This window comes from Nicotiana tomentosiformis, chromosome 11 (assembly GCF_000390325.3).
Source record: "Nicotiana tomentosiformis chromosome 11, ASM39032v3, whole genome shotgun sequence".
NCBI classification, from domain to species: Eukaryota; Viridiplantae; Streptophyta; class Magnoliopsida; order Solanales; family Solanaceae; genus Nicotiana; species Nicotiana tomentosiformis.
This window is the reverse complement of record NC_090822.1, coordinates 37070928-37097764: the sequence shown is the minus strand read 5'-3', so window position 1 is coordinate 37097764 and position 26837 is coordinate 37070928. Positions and strand designations below refer to the sequence as shown.

Below are 26837 nucleotides of genomic sequence, written 5' to 3'. Positions count from 1 at the left end.
GGCAATCTCTTTTGAAGTGACCTGGTTGATCACAATTTTAGCAATTTCTAGCTCTTGATTTGGATCGGTTCTTAGACTTTTCATGAGCTCCGGATCTACCATAGTTGCTCGAACTCCTTTGATAACTCCTGCCTCTACCTTCTGTGATGAGAGCATGTCCTTGATTTTCAGGCGTCTTTCTCATCTTCTCATTGAGTAGAAGAGCCGATGTGACATCTTTCAACTCAATGGTAGTCTTACCGTGTAGGATGGTTATTGCCAAATTATCGTACAAAGATGGCAACGAGTTCAACAACAAGATGGCTTTATGTTCTTCCTTGATTTTCACTCCGAGATTGGCGAGCTGTGTGATTAGTCCGTTAAACACATTTAAATATGACAAAAAATTTGTACCTTCACCCATGTGTAGGACGTATAGCTACTTCTTCAGGTATAATTTATTTGTTAGCATTTTGGACATGTATAGGCTTTCCAACCTTGTCCAAATGCCGCTTGCGGTGTCTTCATCAATGATGTTATTTATCACATCATCTGATAAGTGCAACCTGATTGCACTAGCAGCCCTTTCATCCAAGTCAGCCCAATCCTTAGCTTTCATGGTATCAGGCATTTTGGCATCATCATCAAGTACCTTGTGTAATCCTTGTTGGATGAGCAGATCTCTCATCCTTCTTTGCCATGTTGAGAAACTGCTATCTCCGTTAAATTTTGCTACCTCGTACTTTACTCCAGACATTTTTGTTTTTCACCGAGTATAGTACTACCGATAGTGAATAGTATTTTTGTGAACGAGCAGAACCTATGCTCTGATACCAGTTATTGGGAATAAACGCCCTACATAAATGACATTCACAATAATAAAAGCGGAATAATAATGTAGCACCGAGATGCGGTAATTAGCAAGAATAAAAGAGTGACAACGACACCAAGAATTTTACGTGGAAAACCCTTTTTAAAAAGGAAAAAACCACGGTCCCGAGACGAGCAACTGATATCACTATAGCAAGGAATTTTACACTTTGTAGCTCCGAGTAAAATACTCCAAAGACCACTACAACACTCAAAAGAAATAACCCTCTTTTGATATTCCCACCTCACTACAATATCGACTCTTTTCTTATACCTTGTCTGTGAAACCTCACTCTTTCTTTCTCTATTTGTTGGTGTGTCTTCAACTGGATCAGGAGCTATCTATTTATAAACGTCCAATTCATCTTGCTTGCATCATGGATGAGACCATCATAATATAAATGTCAAACTTTCACCTTGTGAAAGCAATGAAAAATTTGCCAACCTAAATCACATTTCCTGTAAATTTGGGAGCATGGTACTTTATGTCAAAGGAAGTTTGTCTTCCTTTCACATTCATGGGATGGACCCTACAACGTTCAACTTTCCCTTGTTGTTCGTGAGTATGTGGGCATGAAATAGGATGTATAATGTGAAGTTTATGACAAAGAGATAAAAGTGGGAGAAATCCCCCCCCCCCCCCCCCAGTCCGTTTGAATAGATTTAATTTTTATGTTTAGTTGGCATTCAACTAAACTTGAAATTGAGTAAAAATACTAAGGACATCTGATTTTTGAAAAAGGGAATAACACCATGTATAACCAGAGAAATCATCAACAAAAACTAAAAGGTAACGATGCCCTTGAGATGATAAAAATGTAGAAGGACCCCAAACATCGGCAAAAATAATTTGAAGAAGAGAAGTACTTTTATTAATATGAAGAGGAAGCAATAACATGTGTGACTTGCCGAGCTGACAAGCACTACATAAATTATTTTACCTAAGACTAGAACTATCTAGATGATAAGCAAATAAAACTTGACTTAAAACTCGCTGATGCAGGTGGCCTAGCCGGAGATGCCAAATAAAGAAAGATGCTTTTGTGACTGAAAGAGCTGAAGGCGAAGTTGAGGATGACAGCTTGATATTCATAATGTAGAGTCCATTGTTACTCCTGCCTGAAAGAAGTGGAGTCTTGGTATCCCAATCCTTGACAAAAAAATGGTAAGGGTGAAATTCAAAGAAGGCATTATTATCAGAAGCAAACTTTTGAATAGAGAGTAAGGGATTTCTTATAGAGGGAATATGAAGAATATTTTTTAAAGAAAATTTTGGATTAGAAGAGGTTGAGAAAGAGGCATCACCAGTGTGATGAATTGGCAAACCTTGTCCATTACCGACATGTAGTTGATCTGGTCCTTTATATTCCTCAACGTGATGAAAGCTCGAAAAGTCGGGTGATATATGATGAATTGCGCCTGTGTCAGGAAATCAATTTTGATTCAAGGGAATTGGTGCTTGATGTGTGAGATGCGTAGATGAATTGATGCTATGATTATAACGCTGGAAGCACTTAAGAGGAAAATAATTAGTTCCATTGCAAATTTGACATCTCGCACGTCCATCGTTGTAAGAGTTCCAAGGCTGACTGCTGCCAAAATTAGTTTTGGTAAATTAATTTCCACGACCTCTGTCTCGATAAGACCTGTCGCGACCCCTTTGATTGTTGGAGGAAAACTGCTTATCCACCTGAGAGTAACGTTTGCTGAAATTTGCAACTGAAGAGATGTTAGAGTCACTTGCTGGAGCAATGAAAAGTGAGGAGAGGCTTGGACCATGAATAAATTCATGGTTCAGTAGCAAGTTATGAAGTTCTGAATATGACACAGGTTCGGGACGAGCCGACAAGGTAGTAATGATGTCCTTGAAATCAGACCTTAACCCTTTGAAAACATATATATTAAAATCAGAAATTATTCAAGGGTCTTCCAGCGGCTGCAAGTTCATCAGAAAGTAGTTTCGCTTTTTGAAGAAATTGGGTTACGATAAGGTCATCCTGTTTGAGATTCTGGAGTTGCATATGAATATTAAGAATTCTAGTGTTTGAAGGAGATGGCAGGGCAGTGTCCAAAATATCTTTAGAGGTGTTCAAGCCAACTACAAGGGGTAGCGTTTCTTCGAAGAGGGAGGAAATTAAAAGACTCATAATCAGTTGGTCTTGTTGAAGTAAAGGCTGGATTTAGTTGTGGTAAATCTTTTCCCTCAACAATTATGGGCACAAGTTTGATTCATCAATAAAGCCTTGAATATTTTGCCCACGAAGAAATGACAACAATTATGTCTTCCAAAAAATATAATTGGTGGAAGAGAGCTTGATGTATATGAAGTGATGAGTATGACTAAGAGAGCTTGAAGAGGAAGAAGGTAGTAGAGGCATGGCTGGGGATTGAGAAGTGGGAAGGGATGCAACCGGAGAGGAAGAAGAAGTTGACATATTCTGTGATACCATATTAAGTAAGATACACGACTGGAAAAACTTTTTCTCACTTTGCATTCAATCATTACACAATATTTATAATATAATGGTATATCTATACAAGGACTCTAAGGGATAGATATAGGAAGATATTCTGAAAGAATTCTAGTTGCACACTACTTCCGTAGGACTCCTACAGATTGTAGGTTGTCTAATAAAAGTAGACCAATAAAAATGACTGCATCAGCTGTGGAAATTTCCTTCAAATAATTTAATTTATGCACATCATTACTCCCGCCTATTGAGTATATCAGAGGTAATGAGTATCATGTATGATGGTATGCAAGCACCTAGACACAAGTGCCAGATGGCTTTCGCTAGACTGTTGCACTTCGCCGACATATTAACTAATACCCTGTTGGTCATGCTTAACGGTCCAAATTTATGTTGGAATAGATTGGATACGTTTTAAGCAGTTTGAATTTTAATTTTGGGATAATTTCGTGGAGATTTGAGGTAGTTTGAGTTGAATTTGAGCTATGGTTCAAAAGGAAGAAGATAAAGTTTCTGGCATATATATATATATATATATATATATATATATAAAATTGTGTATATCTTCTGTGTATATATGTACATCATTCTGTATCTCATGTGTATTCTTATGTATCCCATGTATATCAGTGTATATTTGTGTGTGAACACATCGATATACAGTTAGTTATATGTGATATACATGTTTGCAAATATATTTTCCAACTCGATTTCAACTATAAATTTTGACTCCAAACCAGTCTTAATCACCTCCAATCTTCTTAAACTTCTGTATATTGTCGTCTATATGTTTTTGACGAACTCCAACCACCCTTGAAAAAATTCTTTTTTGTTTTCTAGGTATGTATGTTGTATACCATTAGTAATTTCTTTTAGACCAAAAATGGTAAATTATCTATGGCCAAGTCTTTTGGATTTTTTTTTTTAAAATACTGTAAATACCTCATTCAATTTTCGCAAAAGGCTTACTTTAATTTCTTATATTTGAACAAATGTCAATATTATAGGGAAAGGAGAGTGATTGATCGACAGTTAATAGCTCTACACTCCATTTACATCCTCTGCCTTTGCAAATTATGCCCCTATATGTTTGAAGTTGCAAATACGATTTCAAAAGTTTTTCTATCTAACAAAATACAACCATATTAAAATAGAAGTACACAACAGTCAGTTCTAGTGCAGTTTTTTTAGAAAAGTTTCAAGTAGCGATGGATTTCCTTCATGCTTATTTCTCCTACCATTTTCTCATATTCCATACTTTTTTTTTTTTTGGGGGTGGGGGGGGGGGGGTGAGGGTGGGAGAGGGTCCTATACATATGTAAGTGGGGATGATATTGCAGAAATATCATGCCCCAATTAAAGTAATATTTTGCCCTTTCAATGAACTTAGCACGAAACCAAACTACATAATGGAAATCTTAAACATTGCTTTCAACACAAGCTTGTGTCTAAAATTTCTTTGAAAATTCTAAGGTTTTTCCAAAAGTTATTACAACCATGTTGATAAATAGCATGTAGCCATCTTCTTATTTCCAAAACTAAGACATACGACTTCAACCATAAACCTTGATATCCAGATTTCAAATTCCGTGGCCTTCACCCTTAAGGGCTAAGCTTGCTTAATGTTATTCAAACAAACAGAAAAGAGCTCAACAATTACAAACAGAAATTTTGTGATTTCTTCTATGCTACAGGTTTCTGAATGAGAAAGGCCATGCACTGAACCTGTTTAACATTGTCAAATGCCAAACAACGAATGAAAGCATTTGGGTAGGCTTTCTTGCAATCTTGGATTTCATTCAGAACTTGGGATGAGTCATTGCAGCCAAACATGGGAAGCTTCCACAGTGTCCAATACCTTCCATCATAGTAGCCTGGCATGCTGCTATTTTCCCTGCGTACATATCCCACCTGCCGCATATATATCACAAACCAAACATTAGTGAGTCCTTCGATAAAGTATGAGTTTCACTAATTTATGCTAACAATGTAAAAGGTCACCTAAAAGGTAAACTATATATATAACAATTCATAATAAGTAGAATTAGTAACATAAAAATTAAAACAAGTGTAGTTAGGAGAGAATAACCAATTGGAACCTATCTTGTCTTTTGTTTTCGCTTTTATTCTCTTTAGTATTTTTATTTATTTGTTTATCTTTGGTAGAATAGCCTAATAGAGACTCGTGCTTGCATCGTTCTGACATCTCGGCCCTCTTACTTCACGAGATTTTATCTATATACACATATAGTTGTATACAATGTTGATATCCTAGCTTGGTGGAAGATCCATCTTGTTTTCCATGTTAGTTTGATGAAACCTTTTCAGGAAGACAAGGATGCTCACCATACCCGGTATCCGACAAACTAATCAATCGGGAAGAGAGTTGCCAAAGCTATACTTGACGACCTGATAATTCATGGCTCACGGAAAGATCATCAGGAGTTCCTGGTGAAATAGATGCCGATGATAACACATAGGAGAGAGTGAAAGTCCTAAAAGCATTCAAGGACCTGATCGAAGATTATCTTGCAAGGAAGGCGCAGAGGACGTTGCCAAATTAGGTAGGGAAAAATGTTATGGGCTACTTTCTAGCCTCGCCCTATGACCCCTTGGCCGCGCCCCATGTAGCCCTGGCAAGCCTCCCAGTGCTGAGTGTCATGGACAATCACATGGTCTTGGTTGCCAAGTAAGAAGTGTGCCTGTCCTAATGTTGCCCTACGAGTAGCCCGCGCCCAGCAGGCAATGCCCACAAGCGCCCGTCAGCAGGCAACGTCTGCCCACAGCCAGTTAAGGTTCAATATAAATCTGTAGAGTAAACCAGAAATAGACTTTTCACAAAATTATCTACAAATTTTATTTACAAAAAAAAAAACTACAAACCTAATACTTTAGAAACAACACAACATATTTATTTGACAAGTTGCAACTTCTTACACAATTTGAGAATAAAAAAAGAATGAATTAGGCACACAGTTATACAAAAACTTGGAACGATATATGCATATTTCACTATTTTAAGACTAAGTATATATTGCCAAGCTATGTAATTACTTGTGCTAACTAATGTAAAAAAATTACAAGTATTGACTTTCTCATAAAGATAAGTGTATACGGATAAAACCGGGGCTAATGAGCACCCCGATATCCCGATGGGTCAAACGAACCAAGGACATGACTACATGGGATCGGAATCAAAGATGGAAACTTCTCGTACTAAGGCTCGAACGGAGTGCTCGCCACCGGGCCCGGCAAGACAACACTCCCTGAACCCGGTACGAGCTCCAAGACCTCAGAAAGCACTGCAAACGGTTGTACACGACTAACAGAGGGCCGTGATATCCGCACTCAACCGGATATCATAATGCGGATCTCGCCCGATGTCGGTAGCGCATTAGTAATTGATGTACAAGGAGGATTTTTACCTTTTTTAGATTTGTACTAGGGGTAAAACTCTCATACTATATAAAAGGTAAGTTTCTTATTCAATAGACGCATTGTAACACGCATATCAATGCAATATAAAATTATTTCTCTGCTCTCCAGCTATTGAAAAGTCTCTGCTTTATTTTTGTTCCTTATTCTTGATTGACCTCGAATCCAAGACTCAACCGAGGGCAGAAACTATAGCCCGATCCAGGTTCAAGCTAGGCCATAACGTTACGACTGGTTTGGTTGTTCATAGTACCTTTAACTCATTTATTTAATGTTCTTGATTATTTGTGCTGAATCAATCCACGTATCCTTAAAATCGAGTATAAATTCAATTGTTATCTATTTTAAGAGTAAATAATTTGGCGTCCACCGTGGGGCTAAGGATAATAGTTGTGATTTGATATTAGTCTCCATAACGCTTTATTTTACGCTTGCTCTTTAAGTTTTCAATTTCAGGTCAGCTTAAAGTTGTCAAATTCTCGGTCTACTCATTTGAACGTTGAGGCTGAATTTGGCCATCATGGCGAAAACAATAACCTGGTGCCTAGCAATGAGGTGCCCCCTGCCAATCCCAACGAAGTCCCGGTTGACAATCCAATCGACGCCAATTCACAGGTCGCTATCAATGCACATTTTCCAACTGACCCCAAAAATAGCGTCTGTGGGGGCGCTCGACCAACAATCCGAGAAACGCCTGAAGGCGAAGGTGATGGGGTAAGCCTGCGAATAATCTTCGAAAATGCAGGCTCAAAATGTGGAAATAGCACAACTGCAGAATCAAGGTCACCCCCTGGCGGGGTTGAGCCCGAAAGATCCCAGGAGAGCACCCGAAGAAATGAGAAAACCACCGAGAAGTCGGGTGAGGCTGAGCCCGGGGTCAACCCCGAGATAATGAAAATGCTTAAAGCATTGACGAAGTGGGTGGAATCTGGTAAAAAGAAAATTGAGGCCAACGACAAAAAGATGGAAACATATAACTCCAGGGTCGATCAAATCGCGGGAGCACCCCCGATATTAAAGGGACCAGATTCCAAGAAGTTTATCCAAAAGCCCTTCCCTTTGAGCGCCGCACCAAAGCCGATTCCGAAGAGGTTTCGTATGCCCGATATTTCAAAGTACAACAGAACCACGGATCCAAACGAGCATGTGACCTCATATACCTTTATCATCAAGGGGAACGACTTAGAAGATGATGAAATCGAGTCAGTGTTATTGAAGAAGTTCAGGGAAACTCTATCAAAAGGAGAAATGATATGGTATCACAACTTATCCCCAAATTCTATTGATTCATTTGCTATACTTGCAGATGCCTTTGTGAAGGCTCATGGCGGGGCCATCAAGGTCGAGACCAGGAAATCTGACCTTTTCAAAGTTAAACAAAGAGAAAACGAGATGCTCAAGGAATTCGTGTCGAGGTTTCAAATGGAACGAATGGATCTACCATAGGTTGCCGATGATTGGGCCGTTCGGGTATTCACTCAAGGACTTAACCCTCGAAGCTCCTTGGTTTTGCAGTAGCTAAAATAAAATTTGGTGAAGTATCCGGCGAGAACTTGGGTCGACGTCCATAATAGATATCAGTCGAAAATCATAGTGGAGGACGACCAACTCGGAGCCCCTTCTGGGTCCAATTATCCCGTCAGAACTGACAACAAGTCTAAGAGAGTTGTCGATCATGAATCAAGATCGTTCCGAGAACGATATCAACCATACGGCGGAGATCGAAGGGGGAATGGGTCCGGGCGCAACTCTACAAGGGACGAAAAGAGAAGCGATCGAGGGCTCAATAACCGAGGACTGATGAGAAAAAATGATTTCGACAGGCCGCTCGGGGACAGGGAAGCACCAAGATTATTGTAGTATAACTTTAACGTTGATGCTGCCAACATCGTGTCGGCCATCGGGCGCATCAAGGAAACCAAGTGGCCTCGACCATTGCAGTCGACCCTACTCAGAGAGACCCTAACTTGATGTGTAAGTATCATGGCATTCATGGCCACAGGACCGAGGATTGCTGGCAATTGAGAGAAGAAGTTGCCCAGTTGTTTAAAAAACGGGCACTTATGAGAATTTCTAAGTGATCGGGCCAAAACCCACTTCAGAAATAGGGACGCTGACAAACAGAGTGAGCAGGAGGAACCTCAACACATCATCAACATGATCATCGGAGGGGTCGATGACCCTCAAGGGCCAATGATAAAACACACTAAAGTATCTATCACGAGGGAAAAACGAACTCGAGATTATATCTCGGAGGGAACCAGTTCATTCAACGACGAGGATGTCGAGCTCATAATGATGCATTGGTAATATCCGTACTTATCAATAAATCTCGAGTTAAACGTGTCTTGATTGATCCAGGTAGCTCGGCCAACATTATCAGATCAAGGGTGGTGGAGAAGTTAGGGTTACAAGACCATATAGTGCCTGCAATCCGGGTGCTGAATGGATTTAACATGGCATGAAAAACCACTAAAAGAGAGATAACCCTATAACTTTACATCGCCGGGACCATCCAGGATACAAAGTTCTATGTGATTGAAGGGGATATGAGATATAACGCTCTATTCGGAAGACCGTGGGTTCACAACATAAGGGTGGTGCCTTCGACCTTGCACCAGGCATTGAAGTTCCCTACACCAGGAGGAATCAAGACAGTATACGGAGAACAACCGACTGCAAAGGAGATGTTCACAATCGATAAAGTACTCCCGGTACCCGCTGTTTCAACATCAAGGAGCACGAAACTAACTAGAAAGGTCGAGGTCAAATAGCAACCATCGACCCCGGTCCCAGACGGATCGAAGGAACGAGGAAGACGATTACGGAGTTCTGAGATCATTCATAGCTCCTGATGATACCGACGCGACTAAATCGACGGTCGAAGAGTTGGAACAATTCACATTGATCGAGCACCCACAGGATCAAAAGGTATACCTGGGCACGGGGTTAGCCCCCGATCTCAGGAAAAAACTCATTAATTTTCTTAAAGCTAACGTAGTTTGTTTCTCTAGGTCCCATCTTGACATGACAGGGATCCCATCGGAGGTAACCACTCATAAACTGAGTTTGGACCCGAAGTTTCACCCGGTTAAACAGAAGAGGAGACCTCAGTCCGAGATCAAGCATGCGTTCATCAAGGACGAGGTATCTAAAATCCTTAAAATAGGGTCCATTCGGGAAGTTAAATACCCAGACTGGTTAGCTAACGTAGTGATAGTGCTTATAAACGGAAATAAGCTAAGAATGTGTGTAGATTACAAAGACTTGAACAAGGTGTGCCCTAAGGACTCTTTTCCTTTACCTAACATCGATCACATGATTGACGCGACAGCCGGGCACGAGATACTCAGTTTTCTCGATACCTATTCCGGGTACAACCAGATTCGGATAGACCCAGGCAATCAGGAAAAAATTACTTTTATCACTAAATTCGGCACCTATTATTATAATGTAATGCCACTCGGGTTAAAAAATGGCGGTGCCACCTATCAACGCCTAGTTTACCGGATGTTCGAAGAACAGCGAGGAAAATCAATGGAAGTTTATATTGATGACATGTTAGTCAAGTCCCTACGAGTAGAGGACCATTTGAAATATTTACAGGAAACCTTCGGCATATTGAAAAAATACAATATGAAGCTGAAGCCGGAGAAGTACGCATTCAGGGTCGGATCGGGAAAATTCCTCGGGTTCATGGTATCCAATCGAGGGATCGAAATCAATCCCGGCAAAATCAAAGCCATAAAAGACATCACCGTGGTGGACAACGTCAAGGCCGTTCAGAGGCTAACCGGGCGTATAGCCGCCCTGGGCCGGTTCATATCGAGATCCTCAGACAAAATCCATCGGTTCTTCTCACTGTTGAAGAAGAAGAATAGTTTTTCCTGAACCCCGGAATGCCAACAAGCTTTAGAAGAACTCAAATGGTACATATCAACTCCGCCCTTGCTCCATACTCTGAAGGCAGATGAGCAGATGTACCTTTACCTGGTGGTATCCAAGGTGGCGGTAAGTGGAGTCTTAGTCCGAAAAGAGGAAGGTACGCAATTTCCTATTTACTATGTCAGTACAACTCTAGGCGAGGTCGAAATACGGTACCCTCACCTAGAAAAATTGGCGCTCTCTTTGCTAAACGCCTCCTGAAAATTAAAACCATACTTCCAATATCACCCTATATATGTCATAACATCTTACCCATTAAGGAACAACATGCACAAACTCGAGCTCTTGGGCCGGTTGGCCAAATGGGCCGTCGAAATCAGTGGGTGCGATATCGAGTATCGACCCCGAACCATCATCAAATCACAAATTTTGGCAGACTTCGTGGCCGACTTTACGCCAACCTTAATACCCGAAGTCGAAAGAGAATTATTGTTAACCTCAAGGACTGCCTCGAGAATCTGGACCCTTTTTACAGACTGTGCCTCGAACGCAAAGGGGTCCAGACTCGGCATCGTGTTGAAACTTCCTACGAGGAGTGTAATCAGGCAATTTATTAGAACTGTGAAATTGACTAACAATGACGCTATGATTGCAGGTCTCGAATTAGTTAAAAGCCTTGGGGCCGAGGTGATCAAAGCCAAGTGTGACTCCCTCCTCATAGTAAATCAAGTCAATGGAATGTTCGAAGTGAAAGAAGAACGAATGCGGAGGTACTTGAACAAGTTACAGGTAACGTTGCATCAATTCAGGGAATGGAGCCTGCAACATATGCCCCGAGAACAGAACAGAGAGGCCGATGCTCTGGATAATTTAGGGTCGTCGATTGATGCCGATGAGTTCAGCTCGGGAATAGTAGTACAACTCATGAAATCGGTGATAGAAGAAGGCCATACCGAAGTAAACTCAACAAGTTTAACATGGGATTGGAGGAACAAGTACATAGATTACTTGAATACTGGAAAATTGCCCTCGGACCCCAAAGAATCGAGAGCTCTGCATAGAAGGCTGCCAAATTTAGCTTGGCCGAAGGGACTTTACTCAGAAGAACATTCGATGGCCCACTAGCCATATGCTTGGGGCCAAGAGATACCAAATATGACTTGAGAGAAGTTCACGAAGGCACTTGCGAGAATCATTCGGGGGCGAAATCTTTGGTTCGGAAATTAATCAAGGCCGACTATTACTGGACCGAAATGGAGAAGGATGCGAAGGACTTTATTCGAAAATACGACGGCTACCAGAGACACGCACCGATGATCCATCAACCAGGAGAGCTACTCCATTAGGTCTCATCCCCCTGGCCATTTATGAAATGGGGAATGGACATCGTCGGTCCCCTGCCGTGGGCACCCGATAAGGCTCAATTCATACTATTCATGATCGATTATTTTTTCAAATGGCTCGAAGCTCAAGCGTTCGAGAAAGTTCGAGAAAAAGAAGTCATTGAATTCATCTGGGACCATATAATATGCCGATTCGGCATACCATCCGAAATCATTTGCGACAATGGGAAATAATTCATCGGCAGTAAGGTAAATAATTTCTTCGAAGAACACAAGATTAAGAAGATACTATCAACACCTTACCACCGGAGTGGAAATGGACAGGAAGAATCCACGAACAAGACCATACTCCAAAACCTGAAAAAGAGGTTGACCGACACCAAAGGGAAATGGAAGAAAATCTTGCCCGAAGTCCTGTGGGCATACCGTACGACCTCGAAGTCTAGTACCAAGGCCACCCCATTTTTATTGGTATACAGTGACGAAGCCCTAATGCCATTCGAAGTGGGAGAATCGATCCCCCGGTTCCAATATGCGACCGAAGAGTCCGGTTGGCCGCCTAGAAATAGCGTATAGAAAGATACTACAACCGAAGAGCCAACCTCCGACACTTCAAGATCGGGGATTTGGTGTTGAGGAAAGTAACATTACACACCCGGAACCCAAAAAAGGGGAAGCTTGGACAGAACTGGAAAGGATCATATCAAGTCATCAAAATTACCGACAAAGGATCATACAAACTCGAAGCAGGAAACGGTGTGCAACTACCGAACAACTAGAAAGTGACACACTTAAAGCGATACTACTGCTAAGGTACAATTTCAATTACTCAACTAATACTTACAGGCAACAGATAAGGATGAATGTGGCTGTTAGGACTGAAAGCACGCGTTGCACTCCTTTTCCCTTGAACGGGTTTTATCCCAAAAAGGGTTTTTCGGCAAGGTTTTTAATGAGCCAACAGTAAATCTTGTTAACTTTAGATTCGAAGGTCGGTCTCAAATCGGAGTCAATGGACACATCAACAATATCCGAGCCCTCTCAAGCTCAACCTCGAATACTGGGGGCCATTACCCTCGGGTTAAGGTTCTTAGCAAGTGAAGAAGGAAACTGTGTATGTGAGTAGCTAAGTCTAGGTGGTTAGGATTCATTGTAAGGGCCAAACGGTCGTGAGAACCGTGCCCACATAGTCCACTTTAGCCATGATACAAACTTTTATCATGTATTTTACACATTGAAATGAAAGAAAGTTCTGCCTTGCTATTACACATTTTCTTGCCTCTTAAAACCCGGATCCTAAGAGCCCACGGGCTACCCTTATTCGAGGACTATCGAGCCCAAGGGCTACCCCTACTCGGGGACTATCGTTTGAAAAATGTTCGGGTAAACCGGGCTACCAAATCTTGGAAGCACTAAACCTATTAGGCGGTGCCCAAAAACAAAATGCTACGACCACCCAAAAAATGGCTCGGAGACATCCGAAACTCGTAATCAAAAGTAAGGCCTTTATAAAAAATTGAAACCTACTAAAAGGTTACCCTCGGCAAAAGCATCATCTAAAATCACTTAAGCATCTTAAAAAAGCTTTCGTTCATACCGAGTTTTCAAAGCCTCGAGCAAACAAAGTTATATCGAAGTCAGGCTCTGTTCGGACCTCTGAAAAACGAATACCCTATAACTACATTTGATTCCATGCTAAGGCATTAGAAACATTACAAGAATAGAAATTCTGAAAAGATGCTGAAAAAGTAAAGACTCCAAATTGCCAGAAAGGGAAAATTTTATATTCCGAAATATACTTACAAAGGCCCAATAAAATCGGCCTCAAAATACACAAAAGCTGTACATAAGACAAAAACTAAAAAAATTACTAAGGCATCTCCGCCTAGTCTTCACCAGGGCCCGACTCGTCGTCGGTGTCGTCGGAGCCTTCGGATCCCTCTGAGCCCTCGGAACTTTTAGAGCCTTCGTCACCTTCAGGCTCGTAAAGCTTCTTCACCACGGCCTCGAATTTCTTGGCTTCCTCGATCTCAGCCGACAGGCCAAAACCTCGGGCGTGGATCTTCTCGAGGATCTTTGTTCGGGATAGCCGCTTCATATATTCGGCCTTTGCCTTCAGGCGGACCTCGCCTACCTCCACATAGGCCTTGTATTGGGCCACCATTTCTTTGGTCTAGGCGGAGGTTGTGTCCAAATTGGATATCACTGCCTCGTATTCTCTACCGAGGGCGTCCCGCTCTGTGACAATCGAGCTCAACTGTGCTCGGAGATCGTCATTCAGTTGAGACAACTTGTCAGCTTTCTCTTTTGCCACCCGGAGTTGGACCTCTACTGACGCCATCTTTGCCTTGGCGGTTTCCTTCTCCGAAGCGAGTAGGTCCATTTTGTTTTTCCACCCATCGGCCATGGCTTGGACCTAGTTTATCTCGGCTTGGAGTTGGTCGATTAGGTCAATCTTCTGTTGGACCTGCGAGGTTGTGTTGTTAGTCACCATGACTAACTCCTCATTTTTAGCTTCAAAGACATTTACCCTTTCAACTAGGTCGACATGCTCCCGCCTCAGGGCTGAAGCTTCCTTCTGAGCCCTGTTCAGCTCGGCCTGCAGGTCCTTGATGGCCTTATCCTATTGCTAACTGAGGAGCTTGAACATGTCCTTTTTTCGGGACTGCTCCTTGAGCTCGAACTCGAGCTGGCTGATTTCCAAGCGGTACCGGAGGAAGCTCTCGTGGTGAAGCATTGAAGCCTGTAAAGAAAGGGAACTAAGTAAGAAACATCAAAGGAATACTTTAAGTGATTCATAAGGGGATTTTAAAGGTGTTAGAACCTTATCCGGTTCAATGCCTGATGTGCCTCATTGAGGAAACTCAACGTGCCCACCTCATTCATCTTTGTCTGGTCCTCCTGGGTTACCAGACATCGGAGGTAGCTGGCTACGCCTACCGGAGCAGATAGGACCCGGGCATCCTCCGAGACTGTGAGAAAAACCATCCTCTTGCGCTTGAGGTCTACGCTCAGCGCAAGGAACTACTTCACCAATCTTGGGCTCGTGCTCGGCCTGTTAGCTCCCGAAGGCACGTCCTTCTTCGGTATCTCTAGGTGGCCCAGCCCGGAGAAATCTTCCAATGTAGAGATATCCATGTCATCGAAGAAGGAATGGAGAGGGTCTTCTGCACCTTGTGCTCCTTCACTTGTTTTTTCTTTGCCCGCTTGGGCCTCTTCGAGCATAGGCTCGGTATAGGAGGGAGTCTCAATGAGATCGATCACACTGGTCGCCTCTTTCAGGACAAGAACGGTTTTTTGAGAGGTCGCAGCCTTCATCTCCACTTCGGCCTATCGAATCGGAAGGAGATCGACCTCATGGCCCTTCTTCCCGGTCGTTGCCTGTTCCACGGTGGGGGTCAATCCGTGAGCAAAACAAATATCATCTTATTCCGACTCATCCCTGAGCCAACAAAGTGAGTCAGAATCCGACACCCGGGAGTTGGTGTTCTTCTTAGGGTTACGAGCCCGGGAAGCTGCCCTCTTTTTGTGGCTTCACCCAGGGACTCGGAGAGCCGAAGACTTTCTTTTCCTCTTCTTCTTCTCCCCCGTAGCAGCCCCGGGCTGTCCCGAATCGGAGGGATCAATGGATAGGGACGCATCCTCGTCCCCTTCCAGTGGCCTAAGTTTGGTGGTCTTAGGCAAACCTATGAAAGAAAGAGAAAAGGTCAGCGTTATGTAAGTTTGGGGCATAATAGTAATATTCTGAAAAGAGCCTTACCATGAGAACGGCCCTCCCATCGGCCCTTCGAAAGCTTGTGCCACGAGCGCTAAAAGTACGACATCTGCTTGCATATGCCTTGAGCTGGGGGAACGCATTGGGAACCCGAGCAACCGCTGCACGATCACAAATACTGATAGTGAGAAAGGGACAAACGAGACTCGATACTTAAAGGAAAGACTACACATACTGGATGCATTTCACTTCTTGGGAAATGACAGGAACTCGGGAGGGATCAAATCTTCAGTCTTCACCCGAACGAAGCGCCCCTGCCAGCCTTGGTCTCGATCCTCGTTGATGCTCGAAAAAGGGGCCTTTATGGCCCGGCGATTGAGCTTGATTAGTCCCTCTCAAAAAATACGGGGACTGTATAGACGGATTAGGTGGTCGAGGGTGAACCGAGAAGACTCGATGTTATTCATAAAATAACGTAGAAGGATCATGATCATCCAAAAAGACGGGTCGATTTGCCCGAGACACACCTCATACCTCATGCAAAAGACCAGAATCACCGAGTCTACCGGGCCCAGCGTGAAGGGGTAAGTGTAAATATTTGAACACCCCTCCACGTGGGTAGTAATATCTTCCTTGGGCCCGGGGACTACTACGCCCTTGCCTTCCCATTTACAGTCCTCTCGTACTATGGGAAGAATATCTTCAGTAATGGAGCATATGTATCTCCATGCTCCTTCACCCCGGTCATGTTTGGAAGAGGCCTTCTCGACTTTGAAGTCGTCTACGATTGAACAGCCCCCGGAAATAAAGCTTTTCATGAGGGGGTTCTGGGGCCACTTCAGTAGCGGCCGCGTTGGGAGCAACCACCTCGGGAGCAGCCATCTCGAGAGCAACCACCTCGGGAACGGCAACCTCGGTATCTGTGACAGGGAGGGAAGATGAAGAGGCAGACTGCTGAGGAACTAATTTAGAAGTCTTGGCCATCGTAAATCTGGAAACTATATGAAGATTTTGAGAAGGTGTATGAAGATTTGAAGTTTAGAAGTGAAGATATGAGGTTCTGGGTTGAAAATCCAAGAAAATGTATGAAGGTTTGATGGTTGAAGATGGAGATATGAAGGTTCAAGAAACGAGGTATGAAGATTTAAGAAAGTCGAAAGCCTTTGTAGAGTTCGAAGGTAAAAGCCAGGATCAGAAAGTGGAGGAAGTGAAGGGGGCGAATCTTTTATAGGAGGAAATTCGCGACGTTCCACATTCAGAGGCAATCAGCCATTGAACGACACGTGTTCGAAGTCAGAACGACGCGACTAATGGCACGTTTCGTCTTATTCGCCATCTCGGTTGTAACGTGCGAAGGAAGGAACCAGGGTCCATCTATCATTTCTCATTATTTCGGCAAACCTACTCTCTCAGAAACGTGGGGACTATCTATATACGGGTAAAACCGGGGCTAATGAGCGCCCCGATTTTCCGGTAGGTTAAACGAAGCAAGGACATGACTACATGGGATCGGAATCAAAGCTGGGAACTTCTCGTACTAAGGCCCGAACAGAGTGCTCGCCACCGGGCCCGGCAAGACAACACCCCCTGAACCCGGTACGAGCTCCAAGACCTCGCAAAGCATTGCAAAACGATTACACATGACTAACAGAGGGCCGTGATATCCGCACCCAACCGGATATCACGAAGCGGATCTCGCTCGTTGTCGGTAGCGCATCAGTAATTGATGTACAACGAGGATTTTTATCCTTTTTAGAATTGTAATGTGGGTAAAACTCCCCTACTATACAAAGTGAAAGTTTCTTATTCAATAGACACATTGTAACACGTATATCAAGGCAATATAAAATTGTTTCTCTGCTTTCCAGCTATTGAAAAGTCTCTACTTTATTTTTGTTCTTTGTTCTTGATTGACCTCGAATCCAAGACTCAACCGAGGGCAGAAACTATTGCCCGATCCAGGTTCAAGCTAGGCCATAACGTTACGACTGGTTTGGTTGTTCATAATACCTTTAACTCATTTATTTAACGTTCTTGATTATTTGTGTTGAATCAATCTATGTATCCTTAAAACCGCGTATAAATTCAATTGTTATCTATTTTAAGAGTAAACAATAAGTTACATCACTTGTGTTAGGATAATACTTTTAATTTGTAATAGATAAATTCCCTAATAGTGTCTGATAAAAAAACGGTTCCATGATAGTATAGAAGATAAGAGACGAAAAAATTACAAAAGAATTTTAGAAGTAGTACATTTAAATTGCGATAATAAGTTCATAAAGGTATAGAAAAAGTTAGAGAAGTTTTACAGAAGAAATTAAGAGAAAAAAGAGGATTTAAATGGGACCTAAAAATGCTGATGAAGTTAGAAAATTTTTTTTTTGTAAAAAAAGAACTGTAAAACAATTACAAGACTTATGCCTTTTCCCAAGAATGAACAGAATTAATTTTAGAAGCCGATCGACCCCTCAAGAAATAGATGGGAACGATATTAAGAAGATAAAGTGATGAAATAATACACGATATAGAGGATAATTATTAGCATAATGAAAAATGAAAAATCATACTGTTACAAAAAATAGATAGTTTGCTCCTTACACAAAACTATTTTATTCAAATTTTGAGTAATATATTAAGAATATTTGAAAATATTAAAGAGTGAATATTACTAAATTTTCAACTACAGAAGTTCAGTTTCATCTTATTTTTCAAATATTAAAGAGTATGAATATTACTAAATTTTGAACTACAGAAGTTCACGTTTCATCTTTTTTTATTCAAATTACTGAATGTTATAGGAACTATATAAATAAACGATAAGTTGATTTTGTTTTATTTTAAGAACTTATGATAATTTTTTAAATTACTTTTTTCTTATAACTTATGAGATTTGAACTTCTATTTAAACGTTCGAATTAAAAGAATGGAGAGGTATTAATTATAAAATGCAATAATGCAATTTAGAATTTGAAATATGTTTGCAAAATGTGGTATAAGATTTAGAGTTTAATACGAAAATTTCTGAATAGTATAATCTGATATTTACGTTAAGAGTATTGATATATGTAGAAAAAAGCTAAATACTTTTTTATTGCTTTAGGATAGAAATTAACTTTCTAATTAAATGCTTGCAATCATAGTTCGTCCGAATAAACAAAACTAATTTTGTTTGTCGAAGACAATAACAAAATATATCATGAAACGCATCAATAACCGAAACATAAAGGTCTGCACCCAAGGGGTGAAATTCAAAAATAGTCAGATTTATAAGTGATAATTGAAAAATAGTCATAGTTTCAAAAGTAAATCAAAATTTAGCTACTTTTCATGTAAAAGATAACTGAATGAAAACATTATTCAAAATCCGAAAAATATTCCAGCATAATATACTGGAGTTCGATTTTTTTACATGTGAACTTCCAACATAATATACTAGAGTTCCAGTATAACATATTGGAGTTCCAGCATAATATATTGGTCCACCATCAGAAGGCGTATCCAGCTTGAGGGATATGGGTTCACCTAAACACATACTCATCTCCCTAAACCATGTATAATAATGTTATATTTCTTCAAAATTATTTAAACATATGTATGTGCACCCATGCTTAAAGACTCCTATGGTGTAATTATTATTAGGTGCACTTCTACAAGTGAAATTGGCAGTTCAAATCCCACTCCGAACAGTCTTGTCTTCGGCATGGGGTATAAATATATGTGAAAATTACTAAAATTTCAAAAAGAATATAATTTTGAACCTATAATTTCAAAAGTGTAGCAGGTTTATGGTAAGAGACTAAAGTTAAACTCGTCAAATGTAAATTTTAGATGCATCTCTTTACAACAGTGCACCCATCCTCTTGAAATCCTGGATCTAAACGTTACTTCCTCCGGTCCACAATAAGTTACCATTTTACCTTTTTATTTTGGTCTAAAATAATTGTCCATTTACATAATCAAGAAGGGATTAATTTTATTTTTCCAAAATTTGTTCTTATTTACATATTTCAATGTGTCAAGGTAACAATTAATTTAGTGCACAAATTTTTTTTCTCTAGGAATTCGTATTTCCTTAATAGGTGTGCCAAATGTAAAATAGTCACTTATTGTGGACCAAAGAGAGTATAATTTAATGGCTTTCTTAGGAAAAAACCGGAATTCTTTAAAACATCATTGACTGAGACTCAGCAAACCGTCTACATGTTCTAGTTTATATGACCGATGTATATAATTCTCTGAATAAGTTCAAATTCTTTTACAAAGTTCGATTTCCAAATATTCCACTAGAATTAAACGCACAGTAACAACGGAAGGAAAAAATGATAGTATTTGTTTTCATGTTCGGAAATGCGTACCTGATCAAATTCAAGGCAAGGAATCCAGCCCTTTTGGATCATGTAATCAACCTCCTTTGCAATCGAATCTTCTGATAGAGGTGGCAGATATGAGAGTGTCTCGAATTTCTTGTTGTCGATCGGATTCCAAGTCTGTTAATTTTTTTTTTTTTTAAAAAGGGTAATGAAAAGAAAGAAAATTTCGAAATAATAATAATAATAAAGACGAATTGCACTTTTTAATACTCACGTTACAATATGATTTCCTGACAAGAGTGGGTTGATCTAGTGGTGAGGACCCTCCACTTCCAAGCGGGAGGTTATGAGTTCGAGTCACCCCAAGAGCAAGGTTGGAAGTTCTTGGAGGGAGGGAGCCGAGGGTCTATCGGAAACAGCCTCTCTACCCCAGGGTAGGGGTAAGGTCTCTCCAGACCCCACTAGTGGAATTATACTGGGTTGCCCTAAGGTCTCTCCAGACCCCACTAGTAGAATTATTCTGGGTTGTTACTGCCGTTAAAATATGATTTCCGAATAAAAGTAACCTTTAAATTCTCTCTAAAATGTGCACTAAAGATTTTCTCACAATCAATTCAATTTAAAAGATAATTTAGATGTCTCTTTTATAAACTTTAATTGATAACCTGGTAATTAAAGTCATAACTAACCTGTAAAATTAAAAATAGTATTCGCTAATAATGTAATATATAGTTTTACATTATCATGTCATTTTATTGTTGCGTAAAATAAAGCTCAAATGATTAATTAAGATTCTTAAAACACGAATTAAATAAAACTTAGTAGCTTAAAAACAGGGAAAGTGCAAAGAAAAGCAAAAAACCATTTCTATAAAGAGCAAAGAAAAAGGTTGGTGCGTAAAATATTTGTTTACCTTCATGCAGTAAGTTTTAGAGCCATTGGAGATAGTTTTTCGATTCCAAGTGATTGTATCCTTAGCAGGAAAAAGGTTGGTGTTGTTGGATTTCAATCCAAGATAGGTTGATCCAGCAATTGGAGCTGCAACAAAACTTGAGACAGACATGTTCACCTTGACTTTCAAGTAGGAATACTACTTTAGTTATGATAAAGAAATATGTATAAATTAAAGACTCAAACAAAAAACTGAGTTTATATGAAAGGGAGAGAAGTGATGCTTCAAAGTAATGTGAACTTTTGTAAGTATACTGGAAACGGTTACATAAGAGGACAAAAGAGAGTGAAGAAGGGGTTAGGGGTGTGTAGGGTTGGGTGGAAGACGGTATCTAGGAGGGTTTGTTAGGCATAGTGACATAGGTTTTATCACCATTCTCTTTTGCCATTTAATTAGGCAAAAGGTATAAATTTGCTCATGTACTATTCAAAATTGGTTAATGTTGTTTTTGTTATTGTTGAAATTTTGTTGCTTTCAATTACTGCAGTAACTTTTTTAGCATAATAAGTTACTTAGTTTTAGGATAAATCTAGTTTTTTGAATTTAAATTTCTGTTAATTTTTTTTAGGTTTATGGGTTTTTAAATTTTTTTTTTTGTGCAGATTATGTTCTCAAGTTGGCTATTTAAAACCCTCTATGTTTACTAAAAAAGTAGAGACATTTTCAATCAAATATTTTTAATATTTTTACTGTCACGTCTTTTAAAAAACCAACAGTGGCATCAAAAACTTCATTGGTCTTACGGGATCTGTGAGTTCTTCCAAAGAACCATTTTCAAATTATTTTTAACCAATATCAATTTTTAAACCTATTTTCAAACATGACAAGCAACAGTCGCTCTTTGAATGCCCCACAAACTTTCACTGACGAAAACTATCGGATTTGCTCAATGAAAATAAAATCATATCTTAAAACCTATGATTTATTAAATGTTGTAATGAAAAAATAATCCTTACGAGCAATCCTTGAAAATCCTATCATTATCCAGAATCAAATACTTTCAAAAGAGATTTCAGACAAGACAAGGTCATTAAGGGTGTTTTTTATGCACAAAATCATAAGACAAAAAAGAAAGAGAAAAGAAGAAAAAGAATTGCTCTACAAAAGTGTGCAATTTCAAGATGTTAAAAACAATCCCCAAGGACAAACAAGAGAAGCAAGAATTGAGGAGGAGCAACTTTTTAAATTGCAGCAACTGAAACAAAGGAGGAGTGCTGAAATTTTGTTGTTTTCAGTTACTGCAGTAACTTTTTAGCATAATAAGTTACTTAATTTTAGGATAAATCTAGTTTTTTGAATTTAAATTTTTGTTAGATTTTTTAGGTTTGTTGAGATATTTTGGGTTTTCTAAATTCTTCTTGCGTAGATTCTTCTGCAGATTATATTCTCAAGTTGGTTATTTAAAGCCCTCTATTTTTAATAAAAAAATAGAGACATTTTTAATCAAATATTTTTAATATTTTTGCTGTCCCATCTTTTAAAAACCAACCGCTCCATATATCTAGTTTTTCTAGAAAATGTCTAAATTATACGTACTGGATACTAATTGAAGACCTGTGGGAGTTGGGACCAACAAACTGGTATGGTGCTAATAACTTATTTTACCGAATCTTGAGATGGAGTACGAATTACTCCCTTATCAGTCTAACGAAGCAATAGCTCCAACAAAGAGAATCAAAGGAGAGAATCAAAGGGGAGTGAAATTATTTTTAAAAAAAAAAATCAAAATAGAATGACAGTTCTATGTCCCAATTTCTTCGACACTTCAATTAATTTTGAGATATCTTAAGATATTTGATATCATTCCATAGATATCTTAGTGAAATTTTGTTCTGTAAAATTTTTACAACTTTGAAAATTTTTAATTGATATAGCAATTAAAGTTTTAAACTTTGATGTGATGTTCTTATAATTAAAATAAATTTTCAACTATTTATTCTATCATTCTTCTACTCAAAATAGCATCTTAAACATAGGTCCAATCAAGAATTGTATACAAAACGAGACAGGGAATATTATAAATCTCTACTGCTTATAATTAAAAATATTTATGACGTCTTTTGCCAAATGTGTTGAAAGAAAAACAAATAATGTGATGAAAAGAGTTGACTACTTTATATTTAAAGAACCCTAGAACATAAATCATATACTTCTGTCACAAATTAATAGACCTTAATTTTATATCGTAGCTCATCTAAACTTACATTTCGAAAGGAATCATCCCACAGACCTGTATTATATAGAGGATTATATATATATATATATATATATATATATATATATATATATATATATATATATACGGTTAAAACCGGGTTCGCCTCTTGTGCGACTAACCGAGATTGAAAAATGGTAGGTTAAAGTTCAACCTCGAATTATATCAAACCGAGGTGCAAAGCTATATCATTAAACTCGAGACCATGTCATCGAACAAAATCGAGATCAGACAAGATCGAGAGAAATTTACCAAGCCGAATAACAGAAGGACAAAATATCCGCAATCGGTTATAGATCACGGCGGAAATCTCGGCACGTATCAAGGATAGGCCGATTGATTAACAAATCATGAGATTTCTTACCTTGTATAAAATTGTATCAAGAGTAGGACTCCCCTACTATATAAAGGGGGTCTGATCATTTGTAAGGGGACATTACGCAACATAAAGCAATATACTGTCATTTTCTAGCTTTATCATCTTGTTATTCTGTTAATACATCAGTTGAGACATCTCTCGGATCAAGGGTGATCGAACTCGAGGGCCAAGGTTATTCGATTTGATAAACAGTTTGTCATAAGGCTGCTCGATTCGTGTGGTATGCATTAATTCTTTTATCGTCAATTTCAATTTTAATCTGTTTCCTTAATTTGTATCAAGTTATATCACGTATCCTTAAAATCGCGTATAAATTCAATCGTTTGTATCAAGTTATATCATGTATTCTTAAAACCGTGTATAAATTTAATTGTTATCCGATTTTTAGGGTAAACAGTTTAGCGCCCACCGTGGGGCTAAGGATAATAGTGATTACCCCGTACAAACTTTCATAACACATACTATTTTACACTTGTTCTTTGGAGTATCTTTGATTCCAGGACTAAAATGTCGAACTCTCAGTCAACACCCCTACACGTGAAAAATGATTTCGGTCACCACGACGAAAATGATAACAGAGCACCAGGGAACGACGTACCTCCAGTTGGCCTCGATGGAGTTCCGGTTGTAGATCCAATTGACGTCAACTCGCATGTAGCCATTAATGAAAATTTTGCTGTCGATCCCGAGAGCAGCATCTATAGAGACATTCAATCAGCCGCCCAAAGCACACGTGGCGGCAAAGAAGGCGGGATCAGCCTGCGAGTGATCTTCGAAATATTGTAGGCTCAACAAGCAGCGATATCTCAGCTCCAAAACCAGAATCACCCACTGAGCAGGATCGAGCCCGAGTCGTCCCAGGAAGTTGTCCATAGGGTCGAATCGGTTTCAAAGAAATCGAACGAGAAGGAATCGGGGGCCGATCCTGCAATCATGAAGATGCTCGAAGAATTAACAAAATGAGTTGAGTCAGGGGAAAAGAAGATCGAGGAAAACGACAAGAAGGTGAAACTTATACCTCCAGGGTCGATCAAATCCCGGGGGTACCACCAATATTGAAGGGTCTGGATTCCGAAAAATTCGTGCAAAAACCCTTCCCCACCCCCACCCCCCGAGTGCGGCTCCCAAACCGATTCCCAAGAAGTTTCGCATGCCCGAGATTCCTAAATACAATGGAACGACCGACCCAAACGAGCATGTCACCTCTTACACATGTGCTATCAAAGGGAATGATCTAGAGGATGACGAGATCGAATCTGTCTTGCTAACAATATTTGGGGAAACCCTGTCAAAGGGAGCTATGATATGGTACTACAATTTACCACCTAACTCTATTGATTTGTTTGTTATGCTTGCAGATTCTTTTGTAAAGGCACACGCTGGGGCCATCAAGGTCAAAACCAGGAAGTCGGACCTTTTCAAGGTAAGCCAGAAGGACAACGAAATGCTCAGAGAATTCGTGTCTCGATTCCAAATGGAAAGAATGGATCTGCCACCGGTCGCCGATGATTGGGTTGTTCAAGCTTTCACCCAAGGACTCAATGTTTGAAGTTCAGTGGCTTCGCAGCAGTTGAAGCAGAATTTGATAGAATATCCGGCTATTACTTGGGCCGATGTGCACAATCGGTATCAATCAAAGATCAGGGTTGAAGACGACCAGCTTAGAGCTCCTTCCGGATCCGTTTATCCTATCAAGCCCGTTGATAGAATCAAGAGGGACATTGACCGAGAACCGAGGTTGAACAGGGATCGGTATCATCTGTATAATGGAGATCGTAGGAGCAGCGGATCTGGGCGAAATCCTGTACGAAATGAAAGAAGGAGTGATTGAGGCCAGAGCTCTTGAGCGATTATGAGTAAGAACGGCTTCGACGGGCCTATTGGACCTAAAGAGGCACCACAATTAACATAATATAACTTTAATATTGACGCAGCCGACATCGTATCGGCTATCGAACGCATCAAAGATACCAAATGGCATCGACCTTTACAAACCGATCCAGCCCAGAGAAATCCCAACAAAATGTGCAAATATCATGGCACTCATGGCCACAGAACGGAAGATTGTCGACAGTTGAGAGAAGAAGTAGCTAGGTTATTCAACGACGGGCACCTTCGGGAGTTTCTGAGTGATCGAGCGAAGAATCATTTCAGAAACAGGGATTCCAATAAACAAAACGAGCAAGAAAAACCTCAACACGCCATTCATATCATTATTGGAGGGGTCAATGTTCCCCAAAGTCCAATGTTAAAACGCACTAAGGTGTCAATCACGAGGGAGAAACGAACTCAGGACTATATTCCAGAAGGAACCTTATCTTTCAACGATGAGGATGCAGAAGGAATCATACAGCCCCATAATGATGCACTGGTAATATTCGTACTGATGAATAAAACTCGAGTTAAGCGTGTGTTAATTGATCCAGGTAGTTCGGCCAACATCATTCGCTTAAGGTTCGTAGAACAACTCGGCCTATAGGACGAAATCGTGCCCGCGGCTCGAGTGCTAAATGGATTCAACATGGCTTATGAAACTACTAAGGGAGAAATAATATTACCAGTGAACACAGCCGGGACCATCTAGGAGACCAAGTTTTATGTGATTGAAGGGGACATGAGATATAACGCCCTGTTCAGGAGACTGTGGATCCACAACATGAGGGTTGTGCCCTCGACCCTTCACCAGGTGCTAAAATTCCCAACACCAGAAGGGATTAAAACAATCTACGGGGAGCAGCCCGCCGCGAAGGAAATGTTTGTCATCGATGAAGTAATTCTAATATCGACACTCTCATCGACAAAGAAGTCAGATTCAAAAGCAAAACAGGAAGCCAAATAGCAATCACAGACTTCGGCCTCGACCCAACTAGATAAGCAGCAGACTGACGAAGACGATGATTATGGGGTACCTCAATCCTTCATAGTCCCCGATGATTCCAATGCTACCAAATCAACGGTCGAAGAGCTGGAGTAGGTCATATTGATCGAATATCTGCCCGATCGAAAGGTATACCTGGGCACGGGGTTAACTCCCGAGCTCAGGAAAAAACTCATTCAATTTCTTATAGCTAACATGGATTGTTTTGCTTGGTCCCATCTCGACATGACAGGAATTCCACCAGAGATCATCACTCATAAACTGAGCTTGGACCCAAAATTCTATCCGGTGAAGCAGAAAAGGAGATGCCTTCATAAAAGACGAGGTAACTAAACTCCTTAAAATAGGGTCCATCCGGGAAGTCAAATACCCTGAATGGCTAGCAAACATAGTAGTAGTCCC

General features: G+C 40.2%; 1 protein-coding gene and 1 long non-coding RNA gene across 2 annotated transcripts; both read right to left on the bottom strand.

Annotated features, from left to right (window-relative positions):
• Positions 1 to 1698: 1698 nt before the first annotated feature.
• On the bottom strand, positions 1699 to 3394 carry LOC138900946 (uncharacterized). Its single transcript, XR_011412331.1, has 2 exons — positions 2155 to 3394; positions 1699 to 1999 (listed from the first exon to the last, which is right to left on the bottom strand). It is a non-coding gene; the product is annotated as an uncharacterized lncRNA (long non-coding RNA).
• A 1355-nt stretch (positions 3395 to 4749) lies between these two features.
• LOC104102743 (ribulose bisphosphate carboxylase small subunit, chloroplastic-like) lies at positions 4750 to 21296 on the bottom strand. Its single transcript, XM_009610556.4, has 3 exons — positions 20925 to 21296; positions 20057 to 20188; positions 4750 to 5231 (listed from the first exon to the last, which is right to left on the bottom strand). The coding sequence occupies exons 1-3, from the start codon at positions 21072 to 21074 to the stop codon at positions 5004 to 5006; spliced, it is 510 nt and encodes a 169-aa protein (XP_009608851.1). The 5' UTR covers positions 21075 to 21296; the 3' UTR covers positions 4750 to 5003.
• Positions 21297 to 26837: the final 5541 nt, after the last annotated feature.